General features: G+C 44.3%; 1 protein-coding gene across 4 annotated transcripts in view; it reads right to left on the bottom strand.

Annotated features, from left to right (window-relative positions):
* Positions 1-18,301, bottom strand: part of ROBO4 (roundabout guidance receptor 4) — a 98,375-nt gene that overhangs the window by 34,049 nt on the left and 46,025 nt on the right. For all 4 annotated transcript variants that reach the window (XM_061593010.1, XM_061593011.1, XM_061593012.1 and 1 more), the window contains exons 15-16: positions 15,815-15,931; positions 3,651-3,795 (exon numbers count right to left, since the gene is read on the bottom strand). In XM_061593010.1, the coding sequence (XP_061448994.1) occupies positions 3,651-3,795; positions 15,815-15,931 (262 nt within the window). The remainder of the gene's footprint in view (positions 1-3,650; positions 3,796-15,814; positions 15,932-18,301) is intronic.

Raw genomic sequence — 18,301 nt, 5'->3', positions numbered from 1 at the left:
TTTATTTTAATTGTATGTTTTTGTATGCTTTTAACTACATGCAGTTTTATTTGTAAGTCGCCCTGAGTTCCAGTTTGGAAAAAGGGCGGGGTAAGAATAAAGTTTCATTCATTCATTCATTCATTCATTCATTCATTTCCCCATGCACGGAAGCCTCCACACACCCTGCTGAGTGTGGGCAAGGTGTCCTCCACAGCTCCTCCTGCCCCAGTCTCTTTCCTTCCAAGTTCCTCAATGCCCAGAGGAAGCTGCTTGCCTCCCACCTTTTAGTTGGGAGGTCTGTGTGAAGGTGATTTAAAGGGAAAACGCATCTGATCTCTAAAATCCCAGATTTTGAGTAAAAAAGGATGGAGTTTGACTGCCATTGTGCGTCCCGGCATTCGCAATACAGAGGTGGAGACGTCCTGTGAAACTGGCATAAAGGCAAGTATGTCTCTAACCTTCATGGGAGCAAGTTGCTCACCTGGGACTTTCTTCACTGCTTTGCCTCATTGTGCCCGGTGGGCTCCTTGTCTAGCCTGGGGCGACTGCCAGACTGTCACTATTTTGTGGGTGGGATTCAATCACATTCTAGAAAATTGCAATTAAAGAAGATTCGGTAGCTTTTCTGCAACAGGCCCACTTTAAAAAAGAAATTAAAAAGGGGGGGTTGCAGTCAGGAAATTGAACAAAAATGATCTGGAAAGCACAGGGTAATTCTGATAAATTCTGATAAATGCGAATTTCGAAGGATGGCTGTGTTTCGGTTCTCATATTGTTTCGGAAAGTGCAAATTTGATAAGTTCTGCTTGAAATGCAAACTGAATTGAAATTCTCAGCCATCCCTAATAGTCTCCCTATAAAGTTTAGGCAAAGAAATCAGGATGGATGCTCAATAGACAGATTGGGGGACTTCCAATGTAACACTAAGCTAAAGTCACTTGGCAGTATACTTGTTCCCAGTGGAGGTTGGTCCATCAGGGCAAATTGGGCCCTCTCCCACCAGTCTCAGTCTATCCTCAGCCAGCCCCTACCTGCTTTCTCACAACTGGTCAGGAAGTGGCTCTGCCTGCCATTGGCTCTGACTCCACCTATCATTGGCCACCCTCCCTTCCGCCTCACCAGTACCAATGAGCCCCAGCTTCTGCTGGTGAAATGTTTGGTGTCAGTGGAATATTGTCACACTAGAGAATGCATAAGCAGGTTTCTGATAAGTTTCTTGCACAATAGATTGCACAATGTTGTGCAACAAGTTTCTGCTAGTGCAACTGTTGCATTGGATTCCTCTGCTGCGCAGCATTCAAACTCCCTCATCCACTAGTGCGAGAGCCCATATGCTTCCAGACAGAGAATGTTGTCCATGTGCTTCCAGACAGCACGTTGTCTAGAAACAACCTAGGACAGAACAGTGACAGGGCCCAGCTAGCAGAGGGTGGCATCAGTCTGTCAACCTCCGTGTTATTGGGCCCAGCATGCTTCCACCTCCCCACTCTATTGCCATTGGGATCCTCCCACCACTAGAAGGCAAAGCATCCATCAGACTTGAGCATGAGGCGCACACCATCCGTGATACAAGGCAGCACGGGAAATGTACCACGGCCCATTTTCTTCTGCAAAACCTGCCCCGGTCTCCTCTGCAACCAAATATATTTCCAATAGAGCGGCCAATTATTGTGTAATTGCCTATAAATTTAGAATGACACTGAAATTATTTCACACACAGATCCAAGGACAACATTTTCTCCTCATAAATGTGGGATTCAGGGGGCAGCGAAAAGGACAGAGTCAGCTGATATTTCACTAATGGATTGATTTACGTTCCTGGAATGATAATTGTCCATTTACTTAAATAGCTGGGCACTTGTTCAGAGAGGCCTGCTCTATTAAGTGAAAAACCCTCTCTTCCAGCAAGGCACAGATTCTCAGCATGATTTGTAGCTTTTTAAGTGCAAAGTAGGTAGAAGGTATGGTCAGAATTCATTTCCCTCCTGCTTCTCCTCCACCATCACCACAGATGATCTATCCTACCAGTGCCCGGAGATAGTATGCAAAGCATGTAGGTTCCCCTCCTCAGTGCCAGAGGGGGGCACTGAGCAATTTATTTGAAGTTCCTGGCAGAACTGGAAGATGAGTTAGCATGGAGGGAATCTTGATACAGCTGCCATGAGTTACCCATCAAAAGGTACACAGATACAGGAAGGAATCCTGGAGCAAGGCAGAGCCTGCCCAGACTCCATCATTACAGGTGGCTGCGTGCGTCACAGTCATGTGAGCTCAGGGCATAACTCTGCATGATGCTAATTGCACCACTTGCTATCATGTCTTTGGCTTCTCTTTATTTAGTTGCAGGCACAGAGCCCCCACGGAGCACAGGAGGGGAGGATTAAGCTTTCCCTTGGTGGCAATGGGAGCTTTACCTCCCCACCAGGACCACCCGCAACTGAACTGCAGCACACTGTAGAGGGGTGGGGGAATTTTTATTGGGATTGCCACCGAGGAGGGAAGGATTAAACCTCCCTTCCCTGTTTCCTGTACTCTTGATAAAAATGTTGGAATATATGTGGTTCAACTCCAACTTGGGTTGAGGCTGCATGGGGTTAAAAGGGGTAGCTAGAGAGGAGACCTCTTGGTTGCTAGGCTATACCTGCCCTTTGATCTCCTGCTGTCTCTTCCTTCCTGCTAGACTGATATGCAGAGGATGTTGATCCCAGTTCCTTCCCTCCTTCCCAGTCTTCTTCTTTCTCTCGAGAGGGGAGCAGACATATTCCTTTGTCTCTCCCTCTCCTCCAAGCATGAGGGCAAGCACTGGGCTCAGTGTTTGCTGCTCCAACTTAGCTAGTTAGCTAGATGTAGGACTCTTTCCTATCAAGCATGTACTTCCAGAATAAAGTAGTTATTTCTTATTTTAAAGCTTAAAGTCTCTGTCTGACTAATTTGCAGGGAAGGTGGAATCTTTAGCAAGGATTCAAACACACATACATAAGCTCGCTCAGTACTCTCCATTCCCAGCACGACTCTCACACAGTTCTCCGATAAAAAATCACCCCCTTTTATCTGTAATTACATTTTTTTTTAAAAAGCCCTCGGAATATGTGATTGCAAGCAAATAACATCCTATGTACTTAGGATCTCAGACAGTAAGACCTGTACACCATCAAAACATTACTCACAGAGCCTGAGGCTGGACTCACAAAATAAATAAGCAAATAAATTCATCAGCATTTTCGTGCAAATTTCTCCTACTCAACACAGTTTTTGTATGCAGTGTTGCCTAATATACACATTTTGCAATTTCCCCTGATACAATGCATTGTGTCACTATCACCAATATATGCATTTTTTATACACACTTTATTCTAGTATGTGCATTTCTGTATGCATTTCTTCTTTGGAGAACTGCATTGCAAAATTTGGAGATGTGCAAATTTCTAAGGGTGGCTATATTTCGGTTCACATTTTGTTTCAGAAAGTAACTTGGCAAGTTCGCCTTCAGATGGGAAGTGAATTTAATTTCTTCCCCATCCGTAGTCAGGAAGTACCAAAACTGATCTGTTTCTTCTGTAAGCATCCTCAAGCCCTCCAGGGCTTATGTTCAAGAGAAGAAAGAGGACAATGAAAAGAGGTATTTAAGACTGTGATAAACCACAAAAGCACTTCAGATCCTCTCTTACTCTTGCTGAGCACTGTGATCCTGGGGAGCTTGAAAACCCGGAGGGATGGGAGGAGGAGGAGGCAACAAGCCAGCAATGTTCTGTGAGGTGCTGCAGTGCGAGAATTTTGGGGAGCTGTATGTTTTCAGCACCTTTTTCATCTCCCCTATGAAGGAACACAAGGAAAAGAAATGGTTAGCTGCTTGTGACCTGTCCTCACCCCCCAAAGAATTATCAGAGCAACCAAATGGCAACCAAGACCTTTCCACCCTCCCAATCAGCTAAAGTCCCCCATCAACCCTCCAGTTCATATGCATCAACTCATTAAGCTCTCTCAATCACATCATTTATTCAGGGGTGGGAACCTATTTTCAGTCCAAGAACTGAATTCTGTTGTGTGACAACCTTCCAGGGGTTGCATACCAGTGATGGAGAGGGCCAGAGACCATGTGGGTGATGCAATTTCCAGACACACAAAAGTCAGATGTTTCTTCTCTCTCTCTCTCTCTCTCTCTCTCTCTCTCTCTCTCTCTCACACACACACACACACACACACACACACACCCTCTCCATCCAGGCAAACAAGAGGCATTATCATGGTTCAAAAGCACGTTCTAGAAAGTCAAAAGCACTCGAAGAGGACTTGCAGCAAGGCTGCTGAGAGAGTCTGGCCTGGTGATAGCATGGCCTGGAGATAGTCCCAAGGGTTGGATAGAGAGGCCTGGAGGTCCTCTTGTGGCCCTCAGTTTGAGGTTCCTTAACCCTACACATGAGGGTTCTAATCTGATTTGGGCCCCATACTGGCAATGTGTGTGTGTGTGTGTTTTAAATGCACAGATAAAGAGCTAATGTATCATCTAGTTTGGTCCTAAGCAACTAGTGAACCAAGTGTGTTCCAGCAAAGTCTTTCTGTACACCAGAACTAGGTTTGTGAATGAAAAGTTACAAGCCACAAGACTAAGCTATAGGCAGGGATATTAGAGAATTCCAGTGAGAACAGGAGTGGAAATTATCAGTGTTTGCTTATTTGTCTCGAGTCCAGAAAGGAAATCAATCCAGCAAATGTGATCAGTATTTGCAGTTATTGTTTTCAGTCCACAAATGATTATAGTTTGTCCCCACCCCATTTGCACTGTGTTTCCTTTGCACTGGAATGAATGGTGTAGAAGAATATAATGTAATTAATTATGTAAAATTCCAGTACAGCAGACAGTGAGATGAATAATGTTGTTTTTGCCAGAAGCAGAACTGCAGTGGAACAGAAATAGCGCTGCATGTGATGAACATGGGTTGGAACACAAAACTGATGCCTTCTAGATCCCTAGCTGTAGAATCTTGTTTTGCTAGATGACATGAAGCCAAATGCCCCCGTTACGTGATAATACTCCCCACCACCACCGCAAGCACTCTTTCTTTTTCATGCTCTCTCTCTTTTTCCATTTGCTCTTGGTAAGAAGACGGTGCGGCCTATAATGGCTATGGGGGGTGCAGGAGATGAGAAGAGGAGGGGGCTTGTGGGTAGGCAGAGAGTGGACTCAGTGTGGGTTGTGAACCTGTTTGGGGTCCAATATTTGGCTCTGCAATTATGCAAAACAGCATAGGATTAGACTGCTGGACACTTTTTAAAAAAAACTTAATGTATGTGAGACTATTTTCTTTCTGATCACTCAGCCTTTCAAGATATTTCAGCAAGTGAGACAAGGGGAGCTGCCTCATATGGAGTCAGACAGTTTGTCCATCTAACCCAGTATTGTCTACACTGACTGGCAGCAGCTCTCCATGGTTTCAGACAGGGTCTTCTTTAGCCATCTCCCAGCTGGAGATGCCAAGGACTGAACCTGGGATTGTTTACTTACTTGCTAGGAACAGGGGAGAAATTCTATTTAGTTTGCGTCCAAAGCTGAAACGATCAAATTGATACTTTCCGAAACAAAGTGGGAACTGAAACACAGCCATTCTTCAAAATTCACACTTATCCAGACTTTGTGCTGCAATTCTCTAGCCAAACAACGTTTACAAAAATTCATATACTACGGGAAAGTTTGCATACAAATGAATACATTAGTGAAAAAACATACAAAAAGGCATTACACTAGGAGAAATGGCTTGTGAAAATGTGTACATTAGCCAAAACTGCATACAAAAATGTGTTTATTAGGAGAAATGTGCGCTAAAATGCTGGAGAATTTTCATGAGGGTTTAAAAATGTTGCAAAATGCTGCAGAGAATGACATTTAAGAATTTTTTTAGAAAGGAGAAACGGAGAGAATCAAAATGAACAGATCCCTGCCCACCAGCGAGCCATGGTCCTGAAACCCTAAAAACAGGAGCGGAAGAAGGTAGGTAGAGAGCATCTGCTAGATCTTTGGGTGATTTGCTGTAGATTGGCAATGTTTGTTTTCTCCCAAGTGTTCAATTGCAGCAATAACCAAATGGATGGGGCTGCACTCCCCTTGAAGGAGCAGGTCCGCAGTTTGGGAGTCCTCCTGGATCCTGCCCTGCTGTTTCAATATCAGGTGGCTGCGGTAGCCAGGAGTGCTTTTGGCCAACTCAAACTGGCCTACCAGCTGCGTCCATTCCTGGAGGCAGTTGACTTGGCCACAGTGACACATGCATTGGTGACATCGAGGCTTGATTACTGTAATGCACTCTATGTGGGGCTGCCTTTGAAAATGGTTTGGAAATTACAGTTGCTTCAAAATGCAGCAGCCAGAATGTTAACTGGAGCACGGCGCAGGGAGCATATCACCCCTGTGCTTTATCGATTCCACTGGCTCCCAATTTGCTTCCAGGCCCAATTCAAAGTGCTGGTTCTGACCTTAAATGGCCTTGGACCAATGTACCTGAGGGACTGCTTACGCCCATATGTACCTGCCCGGGATTTAAGATCATCTGCCTCTGGTCTCCTCTGTGTGCCTGGAGTGAGAGACTTTAGACTGACAGGCATGCGGGAGAGAGCTTTTTCAGCTGTGGCCCCCAAACTTTGGAACACCCTACCCCAAGAAGTCCGCTCTGCTCCCTCCCTGTTGGTTTTCCGGAGACTTCTGAAAAAGATCTTGTTCCAGAGAGCCTTTGGGAGGGACTGAAGATAGAGCCTGACACTGATTTTATGATTTTATGCCTTCTGCGTTAAATTTTACCCTTGTAGTCCCCTTTAGTACCACTCCCTATATATGTGTGTGTGTGTTGTATTTTATGTATTTTGATTGTATTTGTATTTGTGTTTTTGTGATTTTATTGTTTACAATTTTATTATGTACATGTTTGATTTTACTTTTGTAAGCGTCTGTGAGTGCCCTATTATAGGGTAGGTGGGCAGGATAGAAATATTTTAAATAAATAAATAAAATGACTTTTGTCACCAAAATTAGGCCACTGCAATAAAGAGAGCTTTCTGCAGCTTTCGCAGGAGTGGACTTCTGTGTGAAAGGACTGTAAGCTCAGTTTAGCTCTGGTACTGCAAAAGAATTCCTAGGCTCAGAATGCACTCTGAAGCCCCTTCTCCTTTAATTCTAACTGTATGTCTTTCGCACTTCGTTCTGGTTGGTAGATCTTGGGGTTCTAGTAAAAAACAAAGTAGATCTGGTAGCCCATTGATTTTAAACAGAACACAAAGAATAGGAAAGAAGGGATGGAAAGATCTGTCCTTTTTGGTCCTCTCAGTTTCTCATTAAATTCAGTTCTCCATATTTCTGCAGCAATTTGCAGATTTTTTAAAAAAATCCTCATGATTGTGGAGAACTGAATTTAAGATTGGAAAAATGAGAAACCGGTGAGGACCAATGCTGACAGATCCTCCCATCCCTAGTATTGACTGACTGGCCCCAGCTTTCCAAAGCTTCAGACAAGGCCTTTCCCCAGTTGCACCTGGAGATGGTAGAGATGGAGTTAGGCACCTTTTGCACGCAAAGCAAAGCTCTTCACTAAGCTAGGGCCTTTCTTCAAATTAAATTGTGAAAAAGCTACTTCCAAATCTGTACATCTCTATGGGGGGGGGGGGAAGAATGGCAAAAAAATGCAGATCCGAACAAATATGTTTACAGGTGACTAAAAAACACACTTCTGTCCATACTTGCTCACCGACAGTGGAAGATCAGCTTAAAACCTTGCTTTAAGTGGCATGCATGACCTCACCCTCGAAGTTATGCTGCTAGAAATGATAGAACTTTCACCTTCATGCTCCTTTTTTGTAGCACCCAATCCTCTGATTTGTTCAGGGCAGTTTATATAGACAATAGATACAAGGAAATGTTTTGGTTGATGATGGCAGAGACTGTGGCATCCAGGGGCACAGAGGGCAAATTGCATGAGTCATTCATTTTCCCTATGTAAAATGCGCCTCAGGACCTCAATATCTCAAGGACTGCCTCTCCCCATAAGAATCAACCCAGACCCTGCATTCATCATCTGAGGCTTTTCTCTGTGTGCTCCTTCTGAGGGAGGCGCAGAGAGTGGTGACATGAAAATGGACCTTCTTAGTGGTGGCTCCCCTTTTGTGGAATGCTCTTCCCTGGGAGGTATGCCTGGCACCATCCCTATCTGTTTTTGGGCACCAGGTAAAAACATTTTTTATTCACCCAGGCCTTTGCAGCTTAATTCTCTCTTTTTAGTCAGGTGGGGATGAGCTGGATATGCTTTTATGTATTTAGGGATGTTTTCATTATTGTTCTTATAACGGTTTAATATTTGAAAGTTGCCTCGAGTTTCGTTTTGGAAAAAAGTGAAACAACAACAACAATAAATATTGCTCTTGATATGGAAAACTGGTGCATTGGGTACAAGGGGTCAGAGCATTGATGGCTATGCTCTGCCTCCATAGGTTCCAAATACCAGTTATGCCCTTTGCACTCAGGTCCTGTTTGCGGGTTCCCCACGGGCAACTGGTTGGCCACTGTGAGAACAGGATGGTGGATTATATGGGCCATTGGCCTGATCCAGCAGGCTCTTTTTACGTTCTTAGCTTTCATCCCAACATGCTGTTTTTCTGCATCCAGGCAGTTCCCCTCATCCCACCCTTTACGGAGGAATCTTCAAAATAAGCTCCTGCCTGCAACCTGAAAACTGACAGAATCCAGGAGAGGCTTCATCGCTTGCAGATTCCATTGAAGGTAGAAGCTTGAGACTTTTGAGCAATGCAGCTGCTCACGAAATCAAGCCTCCATATCATAACCCATTCCTTGACAGAAATCATCCAATTCCCCCTTTTCCCCCAGAATGTCTAATTTAGCCACATATCCTCTTCCTTGCAGACACTACTTCATGAATAACTGAGAAGGATTTATGGGCACGGGGCACTAGGGAGAGGTATGGTGGAGGCCAAGCACACAGTTTACAAGGAGAGGCGTCCTCAACAGCCACGCTGCCTCATTAAGCTTTTGAAAGGGACTTCAAAGAAGAAGTTTCTTCATTTGAGAGCCGGCTCGAGGCTCATCTGGCTATGAGGCCCCTTTAATAAAAACAATGGCAGCAAAGCTCAAACATACATCCAGGGCATCACATAGCCAACAGCCAGAGCCCACCGTAAACACACAGTGCAGATAAAGTCATTAGTCTTATCTCTAGTTCTGAGAGCCCTTTAAACCCAAACATCTTAGAATGGGGCAGGAGTCCCCTAAGGAGGTGTAGGTGATTGCTAGGCTATGTATACATACTAAACCCTCATCCTTTCTAGTCCCAACGTTATTTAAAAGATTTATAGGCCACTGTTTGACAAAGATCAAAGGGGAGAGAGACCATGGCTCAGAGCCACATATTCTCTCTCTATATAAGTTATTTAAATAAGACATTTATATACTGCTTAATCTTTAGCATTTCTAATTAGTGTATATAAAAATAAACCATACAGAAAATAAAACAATAGAATAATAAAAAATTATCATGAAACTGAAACTACCTTATAATGGCTGCTGAAACAAGAAAATCTTCGTCATGCACCTAAACTTCAGCAAGGAAAGTGCCTGTCTAATTTCATTAGGGAGGGAGTTCCACAGGCTTGGGTTCACTACACTGAATACAGGGCGTCTAGTAGTTACAAGCCATGCATTGGAGCCATTGGCTTTTAAGCACCAGAGTTATGTGATGGCCGTAGCCTGTCCCCACCCGCAGACTACCTGCAACATTTTGCACCACATGGGGCTGGCATCCTGGGACAGGGGCGAAGGAACAGAGGAAGGGAGGGATTAGTGTCCAAATGGTGCTGCAAGCCTTGTTGAAGCATTAGCCCCTAACAGACATTGGTGGGTTGGAGTGGATGGGGAGAGCTCAAAGTATCTTTAAGCCAGCATGCAAAAAGGTCTTGCTTTCAGTCCGTGACATGTCCAGTGAAATAACTGAAGATATCAGAGAGCAATATGATTCTCCTGTGAGAGGACAGTCCAAAGCATCAGGGCTGTAAAAGTAAAGGACTTTCTTTTTGCTTGTAGAGCCCAATGTAGTCTTCTTACAAGATGGAAAAATGAAACGAGCTGCCTTCAATTCGATTCCGACTTACGGTGACCCTGTGAATAGGGTTTTCATGGTAAGAGGTATTCAGAGGGGGTTAACCATTGCCTTCCTCTGAGGCTGAGAGGCAGTGACTGGCCCAAGGTCACCAGGTGAGCTTCATGGCTGTGTGCGGATTCGAACCCTGGTCTCCCAGATCATAGTCCAACACTCTAGGGCTCACAGTCTAAGAGTCAAACTACATGCAGTGCTAAATGTATCATTGCAGGCATGGGATATGGGGCCATTTTAATGACTGCAGTACACAGGGAGGAGAGGCTTAACCCTTTCCTCCTCAGTTGCAATCCCATTAAAAATCACACACACACTATGAGCATTAGCGGGGAAAGATTCTAGTGGCACAAGCAACTCATGCCAATAGGATCGAAGTAACACACATGTGCTGTGAAATCAGCCTGCTCCAAGCTCCCAGAATGACAAAACATTAACATCAAAGTAGAAGAAGAGACCTAATGCAGGCCCTAAAAGAGAGCTCTGCACCAGAATGCCAAAGCAATAACAAGTAGCTATCCTAGCAGAAAAGCTCTGGGTGGCTGGTTCACTCCAGAGCTAACATGACGCTCTGCTGCCCTCTCCTGTGATGTTAGGAGAGATAATTTGCGATCAGAAGCAGAGACAGTAACAGGAATGTAGCAGCAATGCTGTCTCCCTCTAGCCAGTTGCCTTTGCTTGCCAGTCTTCCCTAGAAAAAGCCTTATGCTCTGATGGACTTCCCCCATTAGGGACCACTCAATAGCAATGCATAGTTAAACTAGGGAATTTGTTGTTAAAGACGTGGGAATCAGAAACCTTTGCCAATCTATAGCAAATCACCCAGGGATCTACAAGCAGATTCCAATCAGCCTTCAGCCTACCTTTTCTCTAAGTAACCAGCGCATGGAAGAATATTTTTTTGCTGTGAAGCCATCAGAATTGGAGCCAGACTAACAGGAGAATCCTCTCCATGTCACATGAGGATAAGAAAAGCCCTGCTGGATCAGGTCAAAGATCCATCTAGTCCACCATCCTGTTCTCACAGAGGCCAACCAGATGCCCATGGGAAGCCCACAGACAGGACCTGAGTGCAACAGCCTTCCCCCACTTGCAGTTCCCAGCATGTTGCCCCTGACAATAGAGGTAGGACATAGCTATCGTGGCTGGTAGCCATTGATAGACTTATCCTTTGTGTCTACTCAGAACACAGGATAAGGCCTTTCAAGTAGAGACCTTATCCCAGTCTGCATCTGTGCTGGAATTGTTAAAATAAAGAAAGAAAGAAATATTTATTTATTTTAAAAAGTCGTTAAGCATGTTTTGTTTTTAAGATGTTTTAAATATGTTTAGTTTTTAAGATGTTTTTAAAGAAGGTTGGTTTTATATATGTTTAAGTGTTTTATCACTTGTTTGCCACCCTGAGCTCCTTTTGGGAGGAAAGATGGGATATAGATGCAATAACTAAATAAATTCCATTGAGTTCAATGGAACTTACTCCAGGGTAAGTGTGTACAGAGTTGTAGCCTAAGACTGCAGTCACAACCCTACTGACCTGGGAGCAGGCCTTATTTAATTCAATGCAACTTACTTCTCAGTAGTCATGTTATGGTTAGGATTGTGCTGTAAGCTTGTTGTAACGTAAAAACATAAGAACATAAGAAGAGCCTGCTGGATCAGGCCAGTGGCCCATCTAGTCCAGCATCCTGTTCTCACAGTGGCCAACCAGGTGCCTGGGGGAAGCCCGCAAGCAGGATCCAAGTGCAAGAACACTCTCCCCTCCTGAGGCTTCCGGCAACTGGTTTTCAGAAGCATGCTGCCTCTGACTAGGGTGGCACAGCACAGCCATCACGGCTAGTAGCCATTGATAGCCCTGTCCTCCATGAATTTGTCTAATCTTCTTTTAAAGCCGTCCAAGCTGGTGGCCATTACTGCATCTTGTGGGAGCAAATTCCATAGTTTAACTATGCGCTGAGTAAAGAAGTACTTCCTTTTGTCTGTCCTGAATCTTCCAACATTCAGCTTCTTTGAATGTCCACGAGTTCTAGTATTATGAGAGAGGGAGAAGAACTTTTCTCTATCCACTTTCTCAATGCCATGCATAATTTTATACACTTCTATCATGTCTCCTCTGACCCGCCTTTTCTCTAAACTAAAAAGCCCCAAATGCTGCAACCTTTCCTAGTAAGGGAGTCGCTCCATCCCCTTGATCATTCTGGTTGCCCTCTTCTGAACCTTTTCCAACTGTATAATATCCTTTTTGAGATGAGGCGACCAGAACTGTACACAGTATTCCAAATGCGGCCGCACCATAGATTTATACAACAGCATTATGATATCAGCTGTTTTATTTTCAATACCTTTCCTAATTATTGCTAGCATGGAATTTGCCTTTTTCACAGCTGCCGCACACTGGGTCGACATTTTCATTGTGCTGTCCACTACAACCCCGAGGTCTCTCTCCTGGTCGGTCACCGCCAGTTCAGACCCCATGAGCGTATATGTGAAATTCAGATTTTTTGCTCCAATATGCATAATTTTACACTTGTTTATATTGAATTGCATTTGCCATTTTTCCGCCCATTCACTCAGTTTGGAGAGATCATTTTGGAGCTCTTCACAATACCTTTTTGTTTTAACAACCCTGAACAATTTAGTGTCGTCAGCAAACTTGGCCACTTCACTGCTCACTCCTAATTCTAGGTCATTAATGAACAAGTTGAAAAGTACAGGTCCCAATACCGATCCTTGAGGGACTCCACTTTCTACAGCCCTCCATTGGGAGAACTGTCTGTTTATTCCTACTCTCTGCTTTCTGCTTCTTAACCAATTCCTTATCCACAAGAGGACCTCTCCTCTTATTCCATGACTGCTAAGCTTCCTCAGAAGTCTTTGGTGAGGTACCTTGTCAAACGCTTTTTGAAAGTCTAAGTACACTATGTCCACTGGATCACCTCTATCTATATGCTTGTTGACACTCTCAAAGAATTCTAATAGGTTACTGAGACAGGACTTTCCCTTGCAGAAGCCATGCTGGCTCTGCTTCAGCAAGGCTTGTTCTTCTATGTGCTTTCTTAATCTAGCTTTAATAATACTTTCTACCAGTTTTCCAGGGACAGAAGTTAAGCTAACTGGCCTGTAATTTCCGGGATCCCCTCTGGATCCCTTTTTGAAGATTGGCGTTACATTTGCCACTTTCCAGTCCTCAGGCACGGAGGAGGCAAGTTACATATTTTAGTTAGCAGATCAGCAATTTCACATTTGAGTTCTTTGAGAACTCTCGGGTGGATGCCATCCGGGCCCGGTGATTTGTCAGTTTTTATATTGTCCATTAAGCCTAGAACTTCCTCTCTCATTACCACTATTTGTCTCAGTTCCTCAGAATCCCTTCCTGCAAATGTTAGTTCAGGTTCAGGGATCTGCCCTATATCTTCCACTGTGAAGACAGATGCAAAGAATTCATTTAGCTTCTCTGCAATCTCCTTATCGTTCTTTAGTACACCTTTGACTCCCTTATCATCCAAGGGTCCAATCGCCTCCCTAGATGGTCTCCTGCTTTGAATGTATTTATAGAATTTTTTGTTGTTGGTTTTTATGTTCTTAGCAATGTGCTCCTCAAATTCTTTTTTAGCATCCCTTATTGTCTTCTTGCATTTCTTTTGCCAGAGTTTGTGTTCTTTTTTATTTTCTTCATTCGGACAAGACTTCCATTTTCTGAAGGAAGACTTTTTGCCTCTAAGAGCTTCCTTGACTTTGCTCGTTAACCATGCTGGCATCTTCTTGGCCCTGGCGGTACCTTTTCTGATCTGCGGTATGCACTCCAGTTGAGCTTCTAATATAGTGTTTTTAAACAACTTCCAAGCATTTTCGAGTGATGTGACCCTCTGGACTTTGTTTTTCAGCTTTCTTTTTACCAATCCCCTCATTTTTGTGAAGTTTCCTCTTTTGAAGTCAAATGTGACCGTGTTGGATTTTCTTGGCAATTGGCCAGTTACATGTATGTTTAATTTAATAGCACTGTGGTCACTGCTCCCAATCGGTTCAACAACACTTACATCTCGCACCAGGTCCCGGTCCCCACTGAGGATTAAGTCCAGGGTTGCCGTCCCTCTGGTCGGTTCCATGACCAACTGGTCTAGGGAATAGTCATTTAGAATATCTAGAAACTTTGCTTCTTTGTCATGACTGGAACACATATGCGGCCAGTCTATGTCCGGGTAGTTGAAGTCACCCATTACTACCACATTTCCTAGTTTGGATGCTTCCTCAATGTCATATCTCATCTCAAGGTCTCCCTGAGCATTTTGATCAGGGGGACGATAGATCGTTCCCAGTATTAAGTCCCTCCTGGGGCACGGTATCACCACCCACAACGATTCTGTGGAGGAGTCTGCCTCTTTTGGGGTTTCCAGCTTGCTGGATTCAATGCCTTCTTTCACGTATAGAGCGACTCCGCCACCAATACGTCCTTCCCTGTCCTTCCGATATAGTTTATATCCAGGGATAACCGTATCCCACTGGTTTTCTCCATTCCACCAGGTCTCCGTTATGCTCACTATATCAATGCTCTCCTCTAAGACCAAGCACTCCAGTTCTCCCATTGAAATCGATGACAACAAGCTACTCATGACAAGCCCATTTAATTTCAATAGGGCCTAATTTACTAACCTAGGCTGCATTTATAAACACAGTTGTGTAGAATTACATCTTAAGGTCACATCTACACCTTACATTTAAAACACATGGCTTCTCCCATAGAATCCTGGGAACTGTAGTTTGTTAAAAGTGTTGGGAATAGTAGCGCTGTGAGGAGTAAACAACAGTTCCTAGGGTTCAATAGGGGAAGGCACGTGCTTTAAATATATGGTTTGGATGAATGAATGAATAAAATTTATTTCGGTCACAGACCAGCCAGTATAATGTGAATGCCAGATACAAATAGGCAAATTGAGATTTACAATAAAATCACTAAGTGAAATACGTAATATATAAAATTAACAATACTAGTGATATATAAAAGGAAGCCAGCAATTATAATATTTGATCCATGTCTAAGATCTTCTGTCTGCAGGTGATGGCCGCTGCACAAAATTTAGCTACCCTAAGTGTCACCATTGGGCTAGAATCCGCTAGCAGAAAGTAAAGATAGTCATCTTTGGACTTTACAGGGAGCTCATGTAGAATAGGAGTGATAAAAATGTGCCGAAGATCTCAGTAATAAGAGCAGTTCAAAAGGACATGTCCAATAGTCTCCACCTCCCGTGCTTCACATGGACAAACACGTTCTCGGTAGGGAACTCTATTGAACCTGCCCTCAAGGAGGGCAGATGGCAGAACATTAAATCTAGCCAGGGTGAACACTTTTTCTATGGTTAGCAACAGTTAAATTTGTCAGATAACACATAGGTAAGAACAGTCTACGGTTTGAGCTCAGATTGGAATATGCCGCGGCCAGACTTAGATTATTTTGTAGTTCTATATCCTTAATCAGTTGGAGAATAGCTGTTTTGGCCCTAGTAAACCCAAGCTCAGTAAGCATCTCGGGCAAAAAGTGATCCACATAGGTCCTATTGAACTCACTAAATGAACATTCATAGGAATCCACTGTTAATATGGGAATAACCCAGAGTTTCTAAGAATGTTGTCTGTGTTTGACCTGTTTTCTGATGCCCTTTTTTGCCCCTAGCATGTGAAGGAGACACTGCTTCTCCTACCATGAATTCTCCGGGGCTTTCCAGAACTAATACAAGAACTGGTCCGGCTCCCATGGCTGTTCCAGTCTGCTGCAAAGCTAGATGGTGGCATGGGTGTGCTGTGCGCTTGCTGTAGCTCTGGAAGAAACAAAGACATTGACATGTCTGAGTTAGATCAGTCTGAATTCCTATCATAACTACAAAGGAGACAGCTGTGGTCTCATCCACACCACACATGTAAAGCACACGCCTTCCCCCAAAGAATCCTGGGAAGTGTAGCTGTGTGAGGAGCAAACTATAGTTCCCAGGATTCTTTGGGGGAACCCACGACTGTTAAAGTGGTATAAAGCAGCAACTGCTAAAGGGGCCCGAGACCTGTGTGAGTTCCAGAGCTTGGCAAAGATACTTTTTTGAACTACAGCTCCCATCAGCCCAATCCAGTGGCCATGCTGGCTGGGGCTGATGGGAGTTGTAGTTCAAAAAAAGTAACTTTTCCAAGCTGTGCTTCTTACCAAAAAAGATGACATCAGTTTGCATAACATTGGCATAGGCTAACTTGTATATACAGATGCAAATGTAGAAATAATTGCAATAGAAATATAGTGATCTCTGGGATGATCTTCTCAATCATCCCAGAGTGCAGGACACAGAATAATGGGATCAAGTTACAGAAAGCTAAATTTCAGCTGAACATCTGGAAAAAACTTCATAACTTTTAGAGCAGTACCCTAGGGAGGTGGTGGGCTCTCCAAGAGGCATTCAAGAGGCAGCTGGACAGCCCCATGTTGGGTATGCTTTAGGTTGGATTCCTGCATTGAGCAGGGGATTGGGCTCGATGGTCTTGTGGGCTCCTTCCAACTCTGCTATTCTATGATTCTATAATTCTATAATACATGTCACTATGGTGGGGAAGATTGTGACCAAGTGAACTGCTCAGTCTGCTGTCCAAGTGTTCACATCAAAAGGCAACTTCAAGGTCCCTCCTGTTCTCTTTCCTTATGGTTCTTTATCTTTAAACCAGACTTGTACCACACAGCCTTTCTAACAGAGTAGGGATGGGAAATTTATGGCCCTCCAGATGTTGTTGGACTACATCTTCCAGCATCCCTGATCATTGGCCATGTCAGCTGGGGCTGATGGGAGTCAGAGGCCAACAATATCTGGAGGATCCACAGGTTCTCCATCCTTGTAATAGAGGATGTTTTCAGGCAAATAACTTTTCTCAGAAAAGGCAGTCACTTGGCACCCTAAAGGGGCCTTCAGTGTGCATTCAAACCTTCCAGGGAACAAGAGAGCATTTTCCATAATTGGCTCCAGAGACACAAGGCCTAAATTAAATGCAAAGTCTAGTGTTCAGGCTGAAGTTGTGGAGGACCCCTCAGATACTGAGCAATGGGGGTACCCTTCTGAGCTGCCAGGCTAGTTTCTCAGCAACAATCCCCCCCCCCCGCCGCCTCATCCTCAGCAGAGAAGGTCCTTCTCTCTGCATCACTCCTGGCAATTAGCAGCTCCAGTAAGCAAATTAGGTTTTCTATTAGATTCCACAAAAGTCACTGCATTCAATTTGTACCTGAACTTTGCAGATAATTCAATTAGGGCCTCTTGAGAACCTCAGCTTCCCTGGAATGGGGGAAGGGGAAACACCGTCATCCTGTCAGAGCAAAGACTGTTCCCCCCCCCTCCCCAGGAATCTGCATGACATTTAGACATGGGCAAACCCCCAATCCCAAGACTCAAATATAGGAAGCTGCCTTATTCTGAGTCAGACATTTGGTCCACCTAGCTTTCTGCAAGGAATGGGGAATCTGCGGTCCTCTAGATGCTGTTGGACTCCACTTCCCATCATCCCTGACCATTGGCCATGCTGGCTGGGAATAATGGGAGTTGGAGCAGGTTGGAAAAGATTGTTCTATGGTGACGTTCCTAATGCTCCTGATCCATTGCCAAATCAGGGAGCTACCATGAGGAGTGACCCTATGCCATTCTAGGCATGTCTACTCAGGCGTAAGCCCCGTGGAATCCAATGGCTTCAGTGAGTATACATAGGATTGCAGCCTGAGTTCTAAAATGGGGATGGGGAACAGCAATCGGGGATGATGGGAATTGTAGTCCAACCACATCGGGGGGGAGGCACAAGTTCCCTGGCCTGAACTCATAAACATTAAAAGTGTGCAGAGAGGGAAGGACGTGTAGTGGGCCAGCGCACAAAGGTCTGAAAGGAGTTGGCATGCTGGGGGACTTGGGTGGTGGGGCTTCTGTGCACCCTCCTTCCCCTCTACACAGTTTTTAACCCTTATGAGTTCAGGCATTACACATGCACAAAGCCCAGTCTAGCATCTTAAAAACTAGCTAATTGTAGTAGGGTAAGCTTTTGTGGACTAGAATTCACTTCAGAGGCACAGTGTGGTTCTCACTTGGAAGAGAGAGATATATGGGTATAAAGGGGGATGTAAAGAGTGGGACAGCCAAAACGGCATGCGATGCAGGAAGGAGAGACTGTGTGTAACA

Source organism: Rhineura floridana, chromosome 12 (genome assembly GCF_030035675.1).
Source record: "Rhineura floridana isolate rRhiFlo1 chromosome 12, rRhiFlo1.hap2, whole genome shotgun sequence".
In the NCBI taxonomy this organism is placed as follows: domain Eukaryota; kingdom Metazoa; phylum Chordata; class Lepidosauria; order Squamata; family Rhineuridae; genus Rhineura; species Rhineura floridana.
Note: the sequence above shows the minus strand (reverse complement) of the source record. Positions and strands in the feature narration are given on the sequence as shown.